Source organism: Martes martes (genome assembly GCF_963455335.1).
Source record: "Martes martes genome assembly, chromosome: 5".
NCBI classification, from domain to species: Eukaryota; Metazoa; Chordata; class Mammalia; order Carnivora; family Mustelidae; genus Martes; species Martes martes.
In genome coordinates, this window is record NC_137892.1 from 120656759 (window position 1) to 120678736 (window position 21978).

A 21978-nucleotide genomic window follows, 5' to 3' on the forward strand; every position below is an offset into this window, starting at 1 on the left:
AACAAAGCGGAGCCAGCTGCCTGCGGCCAGAGGTGGGCAGAGCTGTGAGCAGCTGCAGGAAGGAAGCTTCGGATACTGAATCCTGCACTCGCTTCAGCAACAGCCCAGAAGCCCTAGCATGGGAGATACCAACAACAGAACCGAGAGGGGACACCACTCTCATCCCCTCGTTGAGCTTGGAAAATAAATTCTTGAGATGAGGGTCACTGCAAAATACCAGGTGTAAGATTTGTAGGACTACAGCAGTCCTAGCTGCCCATGATCTAATTTGGTCCCCTTCTTCCCACTGTCATGTGGGAAGTCTGAGGCCTGGAGAGGGGAAGGGACTTTCTCAAGAACACATAGCGTATCACAGAGGTAGGAGCACTCTTTCTCAGAAGGTCTGTGGGTTGTGAGTGGAGGGAAAATAGCCCAAAGCATAAGCTGGTACTATGTTATTCACCTATTTGTCTCTCCTTCAATTACTTATTGAGCCCTTACTTAGTGCCAGGAGCCCCAACAAGGAGCTAAAATGGATGAGAAATTTAATTTCCCCGTCTTCCCACCTGCTCCAGTGAGGAAGGACCTTTCCTCCCAGCAATCAGTAATTTTGAGATTCTGGCTGCCCTGGATTTTCATGCCTACTATGCACCCAGCACCTTGAGTCATTCCTGGCTATCCATATCAGCCAACGGCACATCTGATGCTCTCACCCTGCCTGGTTAAAAACCCTCTAAGAGTTCCCACTGCTTTAAAAATAAAGCTCAGAGACTCCTTAACATGGCCCAGGAGGCCCTGCAGGGTGTGGCTTCTGCCCCTCCCCTCCCCTTCCTTCTTTTCTCTCTTCCCCTGCTCCGGCCTCACTGACCATCATACCTGTCATGCTCCCCACACAGGGTCTTTGCACATGCTGCCTGTACACATGGAATGTTCTCTCCTCTCTCTCTTCTTCTTGTAAAGGAATTTAATCTTTATAAAAAGAAGCCATTACAATTTTAGAAGAAAATTAACTTAATATGGAGCTTCTGGTTCCAGTGCTCAAAACCTGCCCCTGTGGCAGGTGAACTGATTCCCCGCTCCTGTTCATCGACCTTCTGCAGGCCGTGGGTGGGTCCACAGCGCCCTCTGGTGGTCTCTGAGTGACAGCACCAGCAGGCAGCTTTTGCTCTTGGTCATAGCAGTCCCACCAAGTCTCAACCACAGAACCACAGTTGGAGCTGGAAGCATCATCCAAAACCTTCCTAGTTTATGGCAGAACACTGAGGCCTAGATAGGGGGCGGGATTTGCCCAAGACCTTACAGTCCGTTGCAGAGCCAGGCCAGCCAGTGCTCTTTCTACCACGTGGCATTACATATATCTAATATTCAAAGTGTCACCATGTTTTGGTAGGTAAAAATTTGTGGCTGATAGGTGAGCATCAGAAATGAACTATTTCATGTTGTTCTGTCCATCCAAAATCTTCAAGTCCTGGCTGTAGTCTGTAGGACCCTGTGTGGGCTACCCACTTAACCCGGGAAGCTCACCTCCTTCTGTGCCTTCAACATGGGAACACCCTCCTGCCTCAGGGCCTTTGTACTAGCTGTTCCCTTTGCCTGGAGCCCTCTCCCCTGAGCTGCATCTTGGATCCCACTCCCTCCTGTGTTCCAGCTCTCACAGAGAGGCACTCTCTCACCAGCCAACCTAATGTTGATCCCCACTCCAGTCTCTCAAACATCTTGTCTCTTATCCTTCAACACCCGGTTCACATCTAGAATCATCTTCGTTAGTTGTCGGGGGTCTGCCTTCTTCTCTAGAATGATGGCTGTTGGGAACTTGTTCATTATCCTGGGTACTGAGCAGACATTCACTGAACATGTGGGGAATGATGGGGTAGAAGACGGTGTGTGACAAGAACAAGGCAGATAGCATGTTACAGAAAGTCTGGAGGTTTATTCAACAACAGTCACAATCACAATTGTACGCGGTAAGTCAGCTCTTCACAAAGGCTCACTTTTCCAGGCAGAAGAGGGGTTGGTGGTCTTGAGCTTTCTGTGTAGAATACCCAGTCTGCCATCTCAATATTCCCTGCCTATAGTCCCTTTGGGATCCCAGTCTTCAAGCCCAAAACAGAGCGGGAGCCCAACCCTGTTATCTGACAAGGCAGAATCAAAGCCATGTGGTGAGCAGGTGTTAAGAGGGTCTTGCCACTGGGGATGTAGGTCCAACTCCCACCCCAGAGGTGGCAGTGGGCCTTGGCTCAAGATCAAGTTTGGACTGAAATAGGACTTGGATTTTCACAAAGAGAAAGTAGAAAACAATTCCAGAGTAGGACTGCACCCTTTGCCCCTCTTCCACATAAAAATCTCCAGAAAACATCAAAAGTGCACAGCTTCCCAGGAATTAGAAAAGATCCCCCAACCTGTACAAGCTAAGATCACTGAAGCAAGGAATCCAGGTTTCTTAGTCACTACTGTAAAGTGCTTTGCCACGCTTTTGAGACTCCAGAGACAGAAAAATGAAGATGCACGGAAAGAAACATGGAGTCATTTAAAAAGATTATCATCTCTTTCTTCAGGAGAAAAAGAAATTCACCAGGTAGGTTTGCAAAGTGAAGACAATGTGGACTTTGGGGACCTATCTGCCGCACCTACAGCAAGAAGTGCTCCTTCTCCCCTAGGCCTGTGGGAGGACCCCCCTCCTGCCTCTGAACTAGTTCTTCCTCAGGGGGTGGATGCCTAGTTCCCAGATGGCTTTCGAGGTCAAAACCTCCAGGCAGAGGCACACGGTGGGATGGCTTTTCACACATGTGCCTGCACACTTGGCTCCCTCCCAAGGCCTTGTATCTCCAGCAAAGATGCTCTCTGCATTGCAAAATGCTTCTGGAGGCCTCCCGTGGAAAGGCTGCTGTTGGGCCCCCTGGTCAAGATACTCTCCAGCCACACCGTTTTGTGACCTCCTGCTCAGAATAGAGAGAGGAAAAGGGGCCCCCATCCTCACCCATTACCCAGATGAGAGCACCTGCGCAGACTCTTGGCTGCCTTCCGGAGCGATAGGGGGCAGTGCCAGCAGGAACCGGAATCTTTGAGACAGGTGGTTTTCAAAATTGAGGCCAAAATGAGGGGTCAGTATTTAGTATTCCGTCCATCGGTCAGCTAAGCCATGAACGTCTCTCTTTCTCTCCCCTATTACTCTGTCAAGTCCCAGGACCTCCGGATAAGACCTGCTCATGGGAACTCCCCCTCCCTTGTTGAGGGGGCCGAACCAGACTTGAAAGAGAATCAAAGGATGGCAAAGAGGAAGGCTGTGGCCTGCTGGCTGCTGCTCCTGCTGTCCAAGCAGTCCTGGTCTTGCCAAGGACACAGTCACCCCCTCAGAATGGGACCACTTGGGAATCTAGTGAGTGCTCGGCACTCTGTCTGGGGGCTGGGATGGGGACTTCAGGCATGGCCTCTCTGGGGCTGCTGAGGCCCTTCCAGGCCACAGACTAAACGAGTTGTCCTGCTGCCCCTTGAAGGGCTTCTTTGTCTCAGATCCTGCCTGCTCTGGGCCCAACGTCTCCTACTTGAAATTAGAAGTTCCGAAACACACACTCATCCAACAGAAAATGCACACACCACCACCAGTGTTTCCCCTCCCCCCAACCCTGCCCCTGCAGGTTTGTCTAGCAAGGCACTAGGAAATTGTTCAAGTTTAGGGATTTGCTGTACATTTGCATTTTGTCTTCTTTTTAAAAGGCACAGTTTTTATTTAAATGATGCTGCATTGCTTTCCGAGGATGACCCCTAATTCAGCTCTCCAAACTGCAACACTCCTGTTCTCCTAGATCCTGGAAGGGGCCTCCTCTTCGGACTCCTTCCTACGGAGGGCCAATTCGAAAGATAGAGGACTCATCTGGAAAAGACACGAGGGATCAACAAGGAAGCTTCTGAGCTTCTGTGAGCACAGGGGCCACTTCTCCTGTTGGCAGGTGGCCAGGGCAGGGCTTGTGTGGGGGGCAGAAGTGGAGGAAGTGGTGCTCTGCCAGCTCTTTGCATAATCGGGGTGGTGGTGTTTGGGAGTTAATCCCTCCCCCCACCCCCAGACAAGAATGGCCTTGAGATCAGCCAGCATCTCAAAGGCAGATTTGTGGCTCTGTTCCCAGATATATGTCTCATTTCATTGGTAAATGCCACAATCGAGAGATCCAACTCTAATTGGAATACCGACTTCAAGTATTTCCCGGACTAGCTGGTGGAAGCCATAGGTTGTGGAATGTGATTTCCATTTCTGAATCAGTGGGGGGCAGGCTGGTTGCAGAAATGATTCCTGTTAGTTTGGGAGCCCTCTGGGAGTCTGACACATAATTAACAAAGCAAAAGGTAAACAAGAAGGGACTGGCATGGACCTAGGTGTCCATCTGCTCGTGGGACACTGGGCGCTTTACTCCACCGCAGCTGGGAGGGTGGTGGAGGGTCACAGGGCTTCGGGACTGCGCTGAGGACTGTGTCATACCAAGGTCTCTGGTACGAGCTGACGGACACAGGTCACCCACCCCCCACCACCAACCTCGGATTTCAGAGATTGTCTGTAGGCAGGGGGGCTGCCTTGACTGTACTACACTTGGCTGGCTCTTTCCAGTCACAGCATTCCAGAAGTGCATGCTGGATGCTAGAATACCAGAATCCTGGGTAGCATTCTAGGTTGTGATCTAATGATAGAGTTCTTGAAAAATTCTAGAGCTCTATATGAGAACTAGAGCCGCGATGAGGTCAGAGGCTGGGCATCTTGCCCACGGTCTGCCCTGGAGGCCTCCAGATGTTGTGAGGGGAGCACCTCAAACGTCTGCTCCTCTCTTGAGGCAGGTGATTGCCCAAGACAGAAAGAGGAAGACGGAAGCACTGATCAGGGAAATTCTGCCAGCCTATCTAGTTTGGAGGTCTTCTCACTAGGCCCCTTCCACTGGCCCAAGGCCATGTGACACAGCTCTGAGAAGCTGGTGGCTGAGCTGTCCTGTGCCTGCCGAGCACTAATGTGGACATTTCAAGCGCCCAGAGAGCAAGGAAAGAGAGCCCATGTGTCTGTGGTGGCAAAGGAATGTCTGGGGGTCCCACTTCTGCCCCCAGGCCTGGCAGTTGGCCAGTGCTCAGTATTGAACACCGTGACAGTCCAGGTGAGGCCTTTGATTGCATCACTTGGGGCTGTGACAAAGCCCGTAACTGCAGTTGGCCCACGACAGGCAGATACTGAACATCTGGCATTGGCGGCCCCCAGAAAAACCTCCTCCCTCCCTTCCTGGGGCAGATGAGGGCACTGGTGCTACAAGCTGCCCAGACAGGCAGAAGCTGCCCCTTTTCTGGAGGACCGTTCCGGATGAGCCATCTGAAGGCTAGGCAACCTTGTGGGACCCACTGTGGTGTGGCCTAGGGCTGCCCTGGCATTCCTCCCACATAATGCTCAAGGGCCCGCGGTAACAAAGCTGAAAAGGCCCTCCGGGATTTCCATGATGCCATCGGGGGTTAAAGCAGGCACTGCTCTCTGTGGGGGCTCCTGTGGGGTCTGTTCTCCACCCCACCTCCACCCCTGGGCTTTAGGGACCAGGCGGACACCTTGCGCCAGCTTTAAGAGCCCTCTGTGCCCTGGACCGGCTGGCCAGCACCTCTCACATCACGGTGCCCACGGAAGCCCTGCCTCCCTCGGGAGGGGAAGGCTGCGGCGGGGCCAGGGACGACTCCGCCAGGCCTGCTGAGGAGACGTGAGGGCTCAGTTCCTGTTGAATTTTTCCAAGACTGTCGAGTTGGTGTGTTCAAACAGCCACTGCTGGGTGAGAGAAGATGGGTTACAGGTGTTCATGAAGATCCGGTGGTCACTTTCGCTGCAGTCCATGCAACTGCCGCTGACGGGGTGGTACAGGGTCTTGTCCTAGGAAAGAGGGAGGCAATCAGCCAGGCGGTGCTGGGGACACTGAGCGGCGGCAGCAGCAGTACCATAAAGCAGACTCGAGCCCCGGGGCTGGCCTGCAAATCGCCCACCCGGCAGGCTCGCCTGCCCCGCCCTCCCTTGCCTGGCCTGGGCCTGCTGCCTGAGTCCGGCCTGGACGGATGCAGGTGGAAGTGAAGCGGCCCACTTTTGGCTGCGCCCTAAGTCTGCTTGTCTCTGGCCCCATTTCACCGGTTTTCATCGTGTCTTTGGTTTGTGCGTGTTTTTTAGTGGACAAGGTTGCCAACATTTAAGATCCTATAGATTCCACATAAAAATCTGGATTTCTGGCTTCTCTCGAATGACTGAGAAGTCGGGCATGGCGGGTTTGTGGTGCAAATATGTGAGGGAGTGGGCTCTGTGGGGGGAAGGACGGAGGCATGGAGTGTTTATCGGCTTGTCTTTTTTTAAATCAAGCCAGTTGCCCTGTTCCGCCCACACAGCCTGCCTTACTTTGCGGTACTTCCACAGCTGGTTGCCCTTCATGCTGTGGCAGTCATAGAGGGTGACTGGGCTGGTGTTGGAGACGGCGTCAAAGCAGAACTTCTTGGTGTGCTGGGGGTCTCCGGGCCGGATGTCCTCTCTCCAGGTGAAGGTGAACACCTGTATATACAGGGACGTTGTCACAGGGACAGCAAAACCAGGGGACTTTCTCTTTTTTTGGAGTGATGGAAAACGTTAAACACAGAGATCCAGAAAATAGTATTGACCACGCCTGTTCCAATCACCCAGCTTCAAGAGTTACCACTCAGGGCGGATCTTGTTACAGATTTACCCCCTCTATGACCCCCACCCCCACACTCTTCTGAAGCAAGTAAGAGACCTCACATCATGTCCGGTGTAAAGACTTCACCAAAGTGCCATTATGGAAATAAAAAAGTTACCACAAAGTCCTCAACGTCATCAAGTAGCTAGAGGTCAAGTGCTCTTGCCTTGTAAGTTTCTTTTCACAGTTTGAATCAGGATCCAAACCAGGTTCACATATTGCATTTGGCTGAGAAGCACCTTCCCCTCCACCAGCAGCTTTACTGAAGACTAGCTGGCATACCACAGACTGCACACACTGGAAGTGCACAATTTGATAAATCAGACTTGTTTACAGCTGTGAAACCACCACCATCATCAAGGTCATGAATATATCCATCACCCATGAAGTATCCTCACTTCCTCTGTGGTCTCTTTCTCTTGTCCCTCCTCATTCCCCATGCCTCTGGGCAACCACTCCTCTGTTTTCCAGCAATAAAGATAAGTTTGCAAGTTCTAGAATTTTAAGGAATCCTATGGTATATATATATTTTAGATTAATATATAAGGTATTATTTGTTTCGGGGTAAAGGTCTGTGATACATCAGTCTTATACAATTCATAGCACTCACCATAGCACATACCCTCCCCCGTGTCCACCACACAGCCACCCCATCCCTCCCCACCCCCTCCATTACAGCAACCCTCAGTTTGCTTCCAGACATTAAGAGTCTCTTATGGTTTGTCTCCCTCTCTGGTTTTGTCTTGTTTCATTTTTCCTTCCCTTCCCCTATGATCCTCTGCCTTGTTTCTCAAATTCCTCACATCAGTGAGATCATATGATAATTGTCTTTCTCTGATTGACTTATTTCGCTTAGCATAATACCCTCCAGTTCCATCCACATTGCTGCAAAAGGCAAGATTTCAATTTTTGATGGCTGTATAATATTACATTGTATATATATACCATTCATCTGTTGATGGACATCTAGGCTCCTTCCATAGCCAATAGTTTGGCTATTGTGGACATTGCTGCTATAAACGTTTGGGTGCGTGTGCCCTTCAGATCACCACATTTGCATCTTCAGGGAAAATACCCAGTGTGATTGCTGGGTTGTAGAGTAACTCTATTTTCAGCTTTTTGAGGAACCTCCATACTGTTTTCCAGAGTGGCTGCATCAGCTTGCATTCTCACCAACAGTATAGGAGAGTTCCCCTTTCTTCGAATCCTCACTAACATCTGTTGTTTCCTGACTTGTTAATTTTAGCCATTCTGACTGGTGTGAGGTGGTATCTCATTGTGGTTTTGATTTGTATTTCCCTGATGCCGAGAGATGTGGAGCACTTTTTCATGTGTCTGTTGGCCATCTGGATGTCTTCTTTGCAGACATGTCTGTTCATGTCCTCTGCCCATTTCTTGATTGGATTATTTGTTCTTTGGGTATTGAGTTTGATAAGCTCTTTATAGATTTTGGATACTAGCCCTTTATCTGATATGTCGTTTGCAAATATCTTCTCCCATTCTGTCGGTTGTATTTTGGTTTTGTTGACTGTTTCCTTTGTTGTGCAAAAGCTTTTGATCTTGATGAAGTCCCAATAGTTCATTTTTGCTCTTGCTTTCCCTCGACTTTGGCAATGTTTCTAGGAAGAAGTTGCTGCAGCTGAGGTCAAAGAGGTTGCTACCTGTGTTCTTCTCAAGGATTTTGATGGATTCCTTTCTCACATTTAGGTCTTTCATCTATTTTGAGTCTATTTTTGTGTGTGGTGTAAGGAAATGGTCCAGTTTTTTTGTTCTGCAAGTGGCTGTCCAAATTACCCAACAAAACATTTGTTGAAGAGACTTTTTTCCGTTGGACATTCTTTCCTGCTTTGTTGAAGATGAGTTGAGTTGAAGATGAGTTGAGATGAAGATGAGTTGACCATAGAGTTGAGGGTGAATTTCTGGGCTCTCTATTCTGTTCCACCGATCTATGTGTCTGTTTTTGTGCCAGTACCATACTGTCTTGATTACAGCTTTATAATAGAGCTTGGAGTCCAGAATTGTGATGCCACCATCTTTGGTTTTCTTTTTCAACATTCCTCTGGCTATTCAGGTTCTTTTCTGGTTCCGTACAAATTTTAGGATTCTTTGTTCCATTTCTTTGAAAAAAGTTGATGGTATTTTGATAGGGATTGCCTTAAATGTGCACATTGCTCTAGGCAGCACAGACATTTTCACGATATCTGTTCTTCCAATCCATGAGCATGGAATGCTTTTCCATTTCTTTGTGTCTTCCTCAATTTCTTTCATGAGTACTTTATAGTTTTCTGAGTACAGATTCTTGGCCTCTTTGGTTACATTTATTCCTAGGCATCTTACGGGTTTGGGTGCAATTATAAATGGGATTGACTCCTTAATTTCTCTGTCTTCTGTTTTGTTGTTGGTGTACAGAAAATGCAACTGATTTCTGTGCATTGACTTTATATCCTGACACTTTACTGAATTCCTATATGAGTTCTAGCAGTCTTGGAGTGGATTCTTTTGGGTTTTCCACATAAAGTATCATATCATCTGCAAAGGGTGAGAGTTTGACTTCTTCTTTGCCGATTTGGATGCCTTTAATTTCTTTTTGTTGTCTGATTGCCAAGACTAGGACTTCTATTACTATGTTGAATAGCAGTGGTGATAGTGGACAACCCTGCCGTGTTCCTGACCTTAGGGGAAAAGCTCTCAGTTTTTCCCCATTGAGAATGATATTTGCTGTGGGTTTTTCATAGATGGCTTTGATGATATTGAGGTATGTACCCTCTATCCCTACACTGTCAAGAGTTTTGATCAAGAAAGGATGCTGTACTTTGTCAAATGCTTTTTCAGCATCTACTGAGAGTATCATATGGTTCCTGTTTTTTCTTTTTTTAATGTATTATATCACATTAGTTGATTTGTGGATGTTGAACCGACCTTGCAGCCAAGGACTACAGTATGTATTTTTAGTCTGATTTCTTCCACTCAACATCATTTTGTTATGACAGCATTTATGAATAGTCTGTTCCTTGTCATTGCTAAGTAATATTTCACTGCAACATACACCTTTTACCTGTAAGACATCTAGGGGCTCTCAGTTTTTGGTTATTACAAATAAAGCAGCTATGAACATTTGTGTACAAGTCACTGTATAGACATACCTTCTTTTCCCTTGGACAAACACCTCAGAGCAGTATGACTGGATCAAAAATAGATGAATGTTTAACTAAGAAACTGCCAAACTGTTTTCCAAAGTGCTTGTACCATTTACATTCCAAGCAGCAGTGTATTCTTCCAGTTCCCCTACATTCTTGCCAGCCCTTGGTATGGTCAGTCTTCTGAATTTTAATTTCCATTTTTCCAACGGAGTTAAGCATTTTTAATGTGTTTATTTGCCACTAATACACATTCTTTGCTAAAGTGTCTGTACAAATCTTTTACCCATTTTTTAATTGGATTGTTTTCTTATTGAGTTTTGAGAGTTTTATGTATTCTGGATCCAAGTCTTTTATCAGACACGTGTTTTGTAAACATCTCTCCCAGTCTGTGCCTTGCCTATTTTCTCAACAGTGTCTTTTAAAGAACAGAAGTTCTTTGTTTTGTTTTTATTTTATTTTTATTTTTTAAAAGATTTTATTTATTTATTTGACAGAGAGAGAGAGAGAGAGATCACAAGTAGGCAGAGAGGCAGGCAGAGAGAGAGGGGGAAGCAGGCTCTCTGCTGAGCAGAGAGCCCAATGTGGGGCTCCATCCCAGGAGCCCCTTGTTTCGTTTTTTAAAAAGTCCAATTTATCAGTGTTTCTCTTTTATGGATTGTGCTTTGGTGTTTTATCTAAGATAAAACTTTTTTATCCAAGGTCACAAAACTTGTGAGTGCTTTAGCCAAGGTCACAAACACTTTTGTCTACATTTTCTTCTAAAAGGTTTTAGGTTTTAAGTCAATGCACCATTGTGAGTTAATTTTTCTCATATAATATAAGGTATGTATTGAAGAATTTTGGGGGGCCTATGAATATCTAATTGTTCCAGCACAATTTGTTGAAAAGACTATCTTTTCTCCACCGAACTGCCTTTAAACACTGGCAAAAACTGATTGTCCATGTACATGTGGGTCTATTTTGGTCTCTTGATTCTGTTCTATTGATTTTTCTTTATGCCAATACCTCACTGTCTTGATTACTGACAGTTATATATCTTGAAATTAGGCAGTGTGAGTCCTTTAACTTTGGGCTTCTTTTTGCAAGTTGTTTTGGCTATCTAGGTCCTGTCCATTTCTGCAGGAAATTTTAGAATCAGCTTTTCACTTTCTGTAAGAAAAGCCTGCTAAGGGGCGCCTGGGTGGCTCAGTGTGGGTTAAAGCCTCTGCCTTCGGCTCAGGTCATGATCCCAGGGTCCTGGAATCGAGCCCCGCATCGGGCTCTCTGCTCAGCAGGAAGCCTGCTTCCTCCTCTCTCTCTCTGCCTGCCTCTCTGCCTACTCGTAATCTCTGTCTGTCAAATAAATAAATAAATAAATAAATCTTAAAAAAAAAAAAAAAAGAAAAGCCTGCTAAGATGTTAGGGTTGTGATGAATTTACATAATGGTCTGGAAAGACCTCATGTCCAACCTCTGGACATGGCACGGATCTCCACTTACTTAGGACTTCTCTCATTTCTACCAAAAATGTTTTGTAGTTTTCAGTGTACAGGTCTTTTGTCAGTGACAGGCCTGAGGATTTCATATTTTTTTTGTTCTAGTAAGTGCTTGTTTTTAATTTTAATTTCTGATTCTTCATTATTCATATATATAGTAAGTTGACTTCTGTATCTTACAACTTTGATAAGTTCATTTATTAGTTCTGGTAGTTTCTCTGTAGATTCAACTGAATTTTCCACAAAGATGATTATAGACTCTGCAAATAATCATTGTTTTCCTTCTTCTTCTTCTTCTTCTTTTTTTTTTTTTAAAGATTTTATTTATTTATTTGACAGAGATCACAAGTAGGCAGAGAGGCAGGCAGAGAGAGAGGAGGAAGAAGGCTCCCCGCTAAGCAGAGAGCCCGATGCGGGGCTCGATCCCAGGACCCTGAGATCATGACCTGAGCCGAAGACAGAGGATTTAACCCACTGAGTCACCCAGGCGCCCCCATTGTTTTCCTTCTTTGCCCACCTGTAGGACTTTCCTTTTTCTAGCCACAGGGTAGAACCTTTAGTATAGTTCAAACAGAAATGGTAAGGTAGGAATCCCTTTCTTGTTCCTGATCTTAGGGGTAAAAAGCATTCAGATTTTCACCATTAAACATGGTGTTAGCTGCAGGCTTTTTATAGACAATCTTGATCAAGTTGAGGAAGTTTCCTTTATTCCTGGTTTGCTGAGAGTTTTTATCAGGAATGAATGTTGGATTTTGTCAAATGTTTTTTCTGGGTAAAGCTGTAAAGGTGATTATATGGTTTTTCTTTTTTTTTTCTTTAAAGATTTTATTTATTTGACAGACAGAGATCACAAGTAGGCAGAGAGGCAGGCAGAGAGAGAGAGGGAAACAGGCTCCCCGCTGAGCAGAGAGCTTGATGCGGGGCTTGATCCCAGGACCCCAAGATCATGACCTGAGCTGAAGGCTAGAGGCTTAACCCACTGAGCCACCCAGGTGTCCCTGGTTTTTCTTTTCTACTTAACATGGTGAATCTACTGATTAATTACCTTTTTCTTTTCTTTTTTTAAGATTTTATTCATTTAGTTGTCATAGAGAGAGAGAGAGAGAGAGATCACAAGCAGGGAGAGTGGCAAAGGGAGAAGCAGGCTCCCTCCAGAGCAAGGCTCCCTCCAGAACAAGGAGCCCAGACTCGATCCCAGGGTCCTGGGATCATGACCTGAGCCCAAAGCTGATGCTTAACCAACGGAGCCACCAAGGTGTCCCGATTTTCTAAAATCGGGATTTTTCTAATTTTCTAATTAAGCCCACCATGCATTCCAGGGATAAGTTACACTTAGTCATAGTGGATTATCCTTTTTATATACTGCTGGATAGGATTTTCTAAAATTTTGCTCAGAATTTTTGCATCTATGTGCACGAGGGATACTGATATGCAATTTTCTTATCATGTCTTAGTCTGGTTATTGCTATTTAGGTAATGCTGGCCTCACCAAATAAGTTGCGAAGTATTCCTTCCTTTTCTGGAAAAGTTTCTGTGGAATTGGTAACATATTTCCTTTAAGTGTTTTGTAGAATTCACCAGTGAATCCTTGTGGGCCTGGATTTTTCTTTGAGGGACAGTTTTCAATTGCAATGTCAGTCTCTCGAATAGAATCCCGTTGTTTTCCAGTGGGGCTGGTGAGAGCGCTCATCATCTCTGGCCCTGTGTGAGCACTGGGCATGGCGCCCTCAGTACTCCAGCAAATGTCCCAAGGGGAACTTGGTAAATCCCACAAGTTCCCTCTGTGTCTGGTGCTCTCCTCACCTAGGAAGGACTGGGAGAGCCGTAGGGCTTATCTGCTTGCTATCCCTCAAGGATAACTGTCCTCCACTGGCTGATGTCTGCTCCCTTGAAAACAGTTTTCCACATACTTTGTTTTTCAGTCGTTTCTGGCAGGAGGGTAAGTCCAGTCCCTATTGCCCTACTCCACCCTGGCCAGCAGTGGACTTAATGGTGGCAAAGGAGTGGTACCGGCAGCTCCTGCCTCCTGATGTTTTGTTTCCCAGACCCCCTGTAACTTAGGGGCTGCATTTTAGATTCACAATTCTCCCTTTACAGGCTCACTACAGCTCTTCGCTCAGGGTGGTTGAGAGCCCTGGGGGATACAGATCCCACTGGGGCAACCAGGCCACCATGCTTCCCATTTCAGAGTGGGGAGGCGGGCACAGCCACACCCCCAGGCACCATTTTGTTGCTCGTTTTCGGGAACCCCTCAGGCGTTAATGTGGACTCTCTGCCACACAGTGAGGCTCTTCTAGGCTGAGCAACCTGGGCACATTCTATCCAGGCCCTGGCTGTTGCTGGTCTCTTTTAGGGTCCTAGGGTGGGGTGGGTGTGGGGAGCAGTCACATGCTGCCTTGGCGAACTCAGGAGAATCCGCGAAGGGGAGACACTTCTAAAAATAATTGTTGTCAAGAAAGGAGGAGGGAGAGCAACAAGGACTTCCAAGGGAGGAGCAGACACTGTCAGGCTGGGCACTGTGCCCATCTGAGAGGCAGCGCTGTTCCTGCTCAGCACGCATGCCATGCACTCCTCCTGAGTTTTGTTTTAGCAGAGGACTCACAATATAGGCTTCTATCCGTGTGCTCTTCCAAAATGCCAGAAAACGTAGTAGGGAGACTATAAAAATGTACCTTTGAACAAAGATTCAATGGATGTGGTGTGATCTGGGGTTAGTTGCTTGGAGGAGGGGACCACCGAAAGCGGAATGCAGTTTCTTGAAAGTGGTGCCTTTTCCTGCACTGCTGGCTTGCACTCTTCATTCTTCTGATAACACTCTTCATGATCTCCTGGGGAAGCCACCCTCTTCACTGTCCTCCCACCCCTCCGGTGAGGCTGACCGCACCCCCGGCTCCAGGTGTGGGCATGTGACCTGGGCCTAATCAATACAAGGACTCATCACATCCCTATTGTAACGGGCTCAGGAAAGCCAGTATGTGAGTGCCCCAGGGGTTTTCCAGGACTCTGGAAAAGGACATGCCTTTTCATGGAGGGACTGGAAGCCTTTGCTGCTGGCAGTCCTATCTGCAACCACATGGGAAGAGCCAGGTGAAGGATAAAGCCCAGGGCAAGGAGGCAGAGTTGAGACCCTGGAGGGGTCTCAAGAACATCATTTAAGCTTTTCAGCGGTATGAGCCAATATGTTCTCCTTTCTGTTGAAGGCCATGTGGACTGAGAGTCTATGTGCAACTAACAGACCAGATTGGCGATTTTACTGCACTGGGAAGGATTCCTCTTTCCAAGGTGTTCAGGAAGCTCTTATAACTCATCCCCTGGGCTGACTTTGGTCTGTCATCACTGAGCCTTCGGCTCTCCCCTGAGGCCCTGATACATGTGCATTCCAGGCCGCATACGGCACAGGGGAGCCGGCAGCCACGCCCCGAGGAGTGGCCCTTACCTGCATGTTGTTCCAGGCAGCCTCCCCGCGGCCCCGGACACAGCTCTCCAGCCTCAGTGGGGAGCCCAGGGCCCCGTGCTTCGTGTCAGCACACAGCCCTGTGCCCACATTGTGGATCTGATAGAGACAGAAAGAGGGGACCAGTGAGCACCTTGAGATAACCCTCTGGCACCATGCTGGGGTGGGACAAGGGAACCCAAAAGAGACATCAGAGGGGAAAGCTCTGCATAGTATTAAAAAAGCTTGGCCTCTGCTGGGGGAAGTGCCCTGTGCCTCTCAGTAACAGAATACTCAGCCCACAGAGATGAGCTCCTCCAGGCCTGCTTTGTCCTAGGGCATGTAGTCACAGGGTGGTGGGCTGGGGTGGGGGCCTAAAGGGGGCGGGTGGTATTCAAAGGACTCCCTGGCTCGGCTCCCAGAGAATTTGATCCACTAAGTCCAGGAACTGAATTTGGTTCCCATTCCGGGAGATCCAGGGACCATACCTTGAAAACCACTCTAGAAAAGGACATGACACCTTTGCTGTGGGGTCTTGGACTCCCTGCCTTTTAGACCAGGTAAATGACAAAAGGTTCTCCTTCCTGAGAATACCAGAAGATGCAGTGAGCCACGTGCGGAGGAGCCCCGGGCTAGGAGCCAGGAGTGGCCTCACTAGCTGATGGCCACCGTGCAGGTGCCGCATCCTGGAGTTCCTGGCTCACAGAAGCACTCCATTTTGACGGAGGGTTTGGAGGTGTGGTGGCTGTGAAAATGTGCCACTCAGTTATCCTGTTGCAGGGAGTCTGACTGCCCAGCAGCCGTGGTCAGAATCTGCTGTGTCTGAGCGGAGGCCATGCTCCCCGTGGGCTGCTTCCAGCCAGCATCGGAGGGGGCAGGGGCACTGCAGCAGGGCCCGTTCCTGTTCCTGGCGACGCCAGACTCCTCTGATCCGGCTCAGTTACTTGGCTCAAGCTTCCTTAGAGCATCCTTGCAAAGTGCGACTCCTCCTACCCCAGCCCTTCTTCCTCCCCTCTCCCCCTCCTGGAGGGCAGACCAGCCCCACAGTCAATCTCCCAGCCTCTCCTGGCTCCCTTCTCATTTCTTCTCTCAGGTGTTGCCCCAACAAGTCTTTTGGTGTCTGTTTCTCAGAGGACTGACCTAATACAGGGGAGAAAGTCCAGAAACTGGCAAAGAAATGAAGAGCTTCATGAGGGAAGTCCACACGACACGTCCTCTAGAATATTTGTGCAGGGGTTGGGTAGGGCTGGCCAGACGGCTTAGTCAGGAAAGGTCATGAACAAGTCATTTCTGCTGGCCCCAATGCATCTGTCCTTGCTCTGGTAAAACACCCTGGTTTTCTATGGGGCTACCGCTCCTTGCCCACCCTGTGGCCTGTCAGAGTATCTGTCCTATCCCTGGTTGTCCCCTTCCTCCAGTGGCCACAGGGATCACTGCAGACCAAAATAAGACCTTAGCTGGCTTCACTGGGAAGGAGGAATATACTTTTTGCTGATTGGCCAAGGTTTGTGAGCTCTGAGCTTCTGGAAACCATCTTGCTACCCTCAGTGTGAAGCTAACACAAAAGGAAGCAGAGGTAAATAGGAGAAAAAGAAACTGACATCATTTGAGCCCCTGGATCCAGGTGTGTCTGAAGCCACAGCTACCCAAAGTTTCTAAGAGAATTAATAAATTTCTCTTTTCACTTTAAATTGGACTTCCATCACCTACAAGTGAAGGAGACCCAACTCTTATTATGCTCTTTGTCCCCAAGCCTCAATATATCCATCTATCAGGGAATGGATCCTCTCAGTTCAGAGACCCAAGAGCCAGAATCTGATGATGGAGTGCTTCTCCCCCTAGAAGATGGCATACCTTCCCCAGCAGGACTGGCTTCATCAGTGTGTGACATGGGCAACGGCCTGGGGCCCCTCAGTCAGAATGGCCTGACACTGGTTTAAAGTTCGGCTATCATTGTCTTAATTTTTTTTTTAAGATTTATTTATTTGTTTTAGAGGTGGGGAGGGGCAGAGAGAGAGAGAGAGAGAGCGCGCACGCACACGCCTCAAGCAGACTCTGCAGTGAGCACAAAGCCCAACTTAGGGCTCCATCTCACAACCCCGAGATCACCACCTGAGCTGAAACCAAGAGTCAGACACTCAACCGACTGAACCACCCAGGCGTCCCATTGTTGTCTTAAGATTTTTAGTATTTGATCTTTGTGAGTGAGATCTGATAGTATAAGGGAACCTGCGTGTGAGCAGAGGTGCTGACACATTACACGAGCATCCGATGTGCCTTCCTTCTGTGTTTGCATACAGCATCTGTGATGCACCCCCAAGCGCAGAATCCCAGAGGTCCCGCTCGCACAACAGTTCGGCAAGACTCAAGTTACGGCTATGACTGAGTGGGGTGCTGGCAGGTCTGAAGGCTACACTTCCTTTCCAACCAGGACTAGACTGCACAAAGGAGGGCCACAGCATTCTGGGCTGAGGAGCTCTATTTATCCTCTTACTTGTGTGATTGCCCTGGAACCAGATACCACTTCCCTCACCAGCAGCAGATAACCGCACAGAAGGGAGAATAGGACAGCCCACAGTCCGCTTTCCTTCCACCCTTCCTCACTCAACAGCAAGCTGCAGGGAGAGCATCTTGGTAGAAACAAGTGAAATTATCAACAAGTGAAATAAGATCGGCTGAGTCCGTTTCGTGCAGGGTTTGCACTGTTCTGGCAGGAAATACATATGCACGTACAAGGGCTGAAATACAGATCGTGAAATTTCATCCATCTGGCCTGTGAGTTAAATGCTCTTCTGTTTGCATTTAAAACTGGCTCTGCAGAGTGGGAAGATGAATGGTAAAATTTCTGCTAATAATTTAAGACTTTAATTTTTCCCTACTTAGAGCATTAAGTAGCAAATGAAAAACCCCACCATCACAAGGCTAGAGAGAATCGGGAGAGCTCTACCTTTTTGCACTGGGCTCCACTTATGCACCCAACCCAGGCCCCTCTGGACTCACCTCCCCCCAAGCCGCGGCCGGGGGCTCCACGGGCGGGTAGAATTTGGGCAGGTCCCAGGCGATCTTGGTCATAAACCACTTGAAACTCTTGCAGTTAAGGGAGCTGCGCAGCTTCTTCTGGGCAGTGACGTCCCCGGCCGAGAGGTGGCGGTACTCAGGCCGGCGCTGGTAAATGTGCTCTGCGTACTCGTCCATCCACACTTCCGCCACTCGCTTCAGGTTCTGGAGGGCGACAGGCAGGCAGAAGGGTCAGGCCCTGTGAGGGGCTGAGGCCAGGGGGTGGGGGGGTGGGAGGCCTTGTGGACCATATGGTCTCAACTCTGAGGTGGCTATAAAGGAGCCCGACATAGTACGTAAATGAATGGGTGTGGCTGTATTCCAATTAAACTTTATGGACATTGACATTTGATTTTCACATCTCACAAAATATTCTTCCTTCATATTTTTACCTTATTTGAAAGTGTAAAAATCATTCTTAGCTCATGGGCCACACAAAAACAGTTTGCTGACTCCTGAGCAACGAGGAAGGAAGCCAGCAGGAGGGGGGGCCCATGCCAAAGGCAAAATTCACCAACTCCTCCATTTTGCTGACTCTTGAGTTTGGGACTAGGAAGCCATGAAATCACCTAACCAATGCCTCATTCTTTCTTAGTGCTGAAGAGACTGACAGTGGGTTAGAAACAGGTAACGAACAATGTTATATCTGCCAGGCCCCAGCATGGCCAAGGCTGGGCTTAATTTAAAACTGAGCTCGACGCCTGGGTGGCTCAGTGGGTTACAGCCTCTGCCTTCGGCTCAGGTCATGGTCCCAGGGTCCTGGGATGGAGCCCCGCATCGGGCTCTCGGCTCAGCAGGGAGCATGCTTCCCCTGCTCTCTTTGCCTGCCTCTCTGCCTACTTGTGATCTCTGTCAAATAAATAAATAAAAAATCTTAAAAAAAAAAACAAAACCCAAACAACTGAGGCCCGAGGAAGCTGAAAGCCTGAAAAAGCTGGCACACCTGAAGACTCTCCTTTTCCAGTCTGCCTGCCCAGGTCCTTGGGCACACTCATCTGCTCATGCCACAGGGAGGATGAGGAACTGCTACAGATTTCTCTCCAACCACAGGCTGAAGTGGCTAATCTGACCAAGGAGAGGTGCCCGGATACACCAGTGCAATTATAAAAGGACCAAATCACATATTTTCATTTTAATTGCTCTTTAAATTACTATTTTAATGAATATTGCACTTTCTAGACATGCCTCTCCCAGATCTTGAACTTTTGTGCAGTTGACTGGACCAAAGTAAAGGACTCGGCATTGACTTCTGTTACATCTCCCCTTGCTGAGTCACACGGAGGACTCTGGGATTTTAGGAGGCTGCGTGCTCCTCTCATCCTTCCCCCTGACACCTCCCTGGTTCTGGGTCCCAGTCCTGCCTGAAGCCCCTCTGCTCTTCTTGTGTTTGCATTACGGATTGCCCAGTCTTTGGAATAAGAGGCTTTTTTTTGTTTTGTTTTTGCAAGTTTGAGTGGGTTTCTGTTACAGCCTTCCCTAAGATCCCTTTCCCAGGGGCAGAAATAAGAAGGATTTTTGGTAAATTTAGTAAACAAACTAAGGCCAGTTACTCGTTCTTGAGGCAGGTGAGCTGCTGGTTAGCTCATCCTTCTTAAATTGCCACTTCACTGCTCTCTAGCTGTTTGTCCTTCTGGAATCTGACAACTTTAGTAAGACTGCAGTTTCTCTCTTTATGGGGCTCTTTTAGGACTTTTAGACGACCTCTCCTCAAATCTATCAAAATGATCTTCTAGGAGATAATGCTCTAGAAGGATTTGGCTGTTAAAACAAGAAGCAAACATTTACAATATGATCTGCAACTCAATGAGGGCAGTTAGACGAGGTGATAAAAATTCAGGGGAGCTTGATTCAGGCATTTTTGTGGTCCTGTAAACCGATGTGGGGAGCCCCCTCTGATTGTTAACTGGTTTAAAGTCACCAGGAGACTGATGTGATACAGTCGAAAAAGAAGTTAAAATGTTTAAACACAGAATTCAGAGAAGACCTTGAAATAAACTTCCCAGTCTCGTTAACAGATGGAGACATTAACACTAACAACAGCAGCCACTGTTTAAGGGACGATTGCTGTGTGCCAGGCACCGGTCAGGCCTAAGTGGGTTTGAATTCCAGTTAGTTAAAGTCTCCACATTTCACTCTCCTCATCTCTCAAACAGGGATTAAAGGCACATGAGAATTAAGTTCTATAAATATGTAAGAAGCTTTGCGTGATGTCTAGCTCACAGGAAGTTTTTATGTGCTACTATAGTTAGCTATTACCCATTGAATTCATCTATGGTTCAATAAACAGGAGGTCGTGGTGCCTTTTAACCAGGTGGATCTTATAAATGACCAGGTAAGAAAAAGCTGCTTCGGAAATGAGCCTGCTCAGGCTCAGAGGTGTCCCCACTGTCCCACTACTCCCAGTAGCAGCGAGTCGCGCACGTGCGCTCTTGGGCTTACTGAGTGACTTTGCACTGGTTTCCTGTCTGGCATCTTTCTCTGGGCTTGCCAGGGATCTCAGAGGAAACGTGATTCCGACCCGCCCCCGCGGGCTGTGCCCATGGGCTCTGCAAAGTGCAGAGGGCCGGTGCGGCTCTCGTCGGAATCTTCTACCACTAGAGGGCACTGCTGGCTCTCTTTTTCTTCAACGCGGGCCCCAAACCAGCCCCTGCCGCCTCCGCAGCTCAGCTCCCACCGGCGGATGGAGTCTGGGGGGGTCCCGCTGCCGCCGGATGGAGCCTCCCAGTCTTCCGTGTAACTCGTAGGCCCGGGGCTCTTCCTGACCTGGCCTACAGTTCTGCACTGCATCGACTGTCAAGTGACACGGGACGGGGAGGTGGCGGCTGGGCCCAAGGAGGCTGTTCGGACTGATGCCAAACAGGCTCCCGCGGCATGGGGGGCTCTCTGTCGGGAGGGGTCTCCACCAGGCACAGCTGTACCGGTTACCTGGTTACCTTTCCAGCTTCCCACAAACCTCTCTGCGGCCCTCTTTACCTTCTGGGGCCCTCCCCCGCCCCATTTTTCTTTTGTGGTCACCTTCCCCCCAGCAAGACACTTAATATTTTAAAATGTTAAGGTTTAGGGGAAGATCATTAATACAAAAACAAAAACAAAAAACAAAAAAACCCAACCCCCCAAACAAGCCTCTGCCTAACACAGTTCTATGTGTAGCCAATGGCCAATTTAATTCAAGCAATGATTAATACAAACCATTTTAAGGTAATGAAATAGTTTGACATAAGTTTTGGCAGCGAAAGTGGGGGAGGGGGCGGGGAGAAGAGAGAGACACTGACATTTATTCCTCACCCTCCTGCCGTGAACTTTTAAGTGCTTTGCCTCAGGCTTTCCCCAACACACCAACACACCACCCCACCTGTATTAATATTGATCTAACAGGTTTCTTTAAATCACTCCTGGCCTAACTTTGCACCTACTTCAGCTTTATCCTAAGTAATCATATCTGAAAAAATCGTAAGTTTGCTACACGAATACATATTAATTTCTAATGCACATTAATTTAAACACATGTAAATAAAAATGTTCCTATGTCTGGCACCTAAAATCATCTTGTCTGTCACAGTTGGGGAAACTGTGCCATCTCCTTAATTCTCTGGCAACACTGAGAGTTGTGAAAAATTAGCTTCCTTTGAACAAAAGAGGAAACACAGGCTCGGAGGAGTTAAGCAACCCTCTCAAGGTCACAGCGAATGAGTGGTTAAGCAGGGCTTTAATAAGTTATTTTAAATTGGGTTTCACCTACAGAGTTGGGGGCGGGGGAAGCATGCACATCCTCACACCCGAGTCACTTGGCTTGGAGTCCCAGGTGTCTCAGGAGGTCTCTGCTGTGCTGATGCGCCCATCCCCCTCCCCCTCCAGGAAGTCACTGCCTTACCCGGGCCAGGCTGACTCCAGCCGGAACCTTGTAGGGGACGTACTTCCTGTAGATATGGCCCACCCTGGAGCAGGGGATATCTTCCATGCGACCCCCACACATCCACACCTGCAGGATGGGAAGGGACAGAGAAGACGTTATTTCTGCCTCTCGTTCATCATTGCCCCCAAAGGCCACTGTCCCCTCCTCCCATGCATTCACTGAAAGGCTTGGATGGTCTACTAAGCCCCCACTCACAGAGTGAGGAGGAAAACACAGTAGTAACAACAGCAGTTTTAAATAGCTGACGGCGCTGAGTGCTTACTCTTTGCCAAACGCTATGG

The 21978-nt window shown here is 48.1% G+C and overlaps 1 protein-coding gene across 1 annotated transcript in view; it reads right to left on the minus strand.

Annotated features, from left to right (window-relative positions):
• Window positions 1-1891: 1891 nt before the first annotated feature.
• The window catches only part of GALNT10 (polypeptide N-acetylgalactosaminyltransferase 10), a 214189-nt gene continuing 194102 nt past the window's right edge, over window positions 1892-21978 (minus strand). The window contains exons 8-12 of the mRNA XM_080804209.1: window positions 21656-21763; window positions 17728-17949; window positions 14731-14847; window positions 6368-6517; window positions 1892-5857 (exon numbers count right to left, since the gene is read on the minus strand). Of these exons, the coding sequence (XP_080660335.1) occupies window positions 5699-5857; window positions 6368-6517; window positions 14731-14847; window positions 17728-17949; window positions 21656-21763 (756 nt within the window). The 3' untranslated portion in view covers window positions 1892-5698. The remainder of the gene's footprint in view (window positions 5858-6367; window positions 6518-14730; window positions 14848-17727; window positions 17950-21655; window positions 21764-21978) is intronic.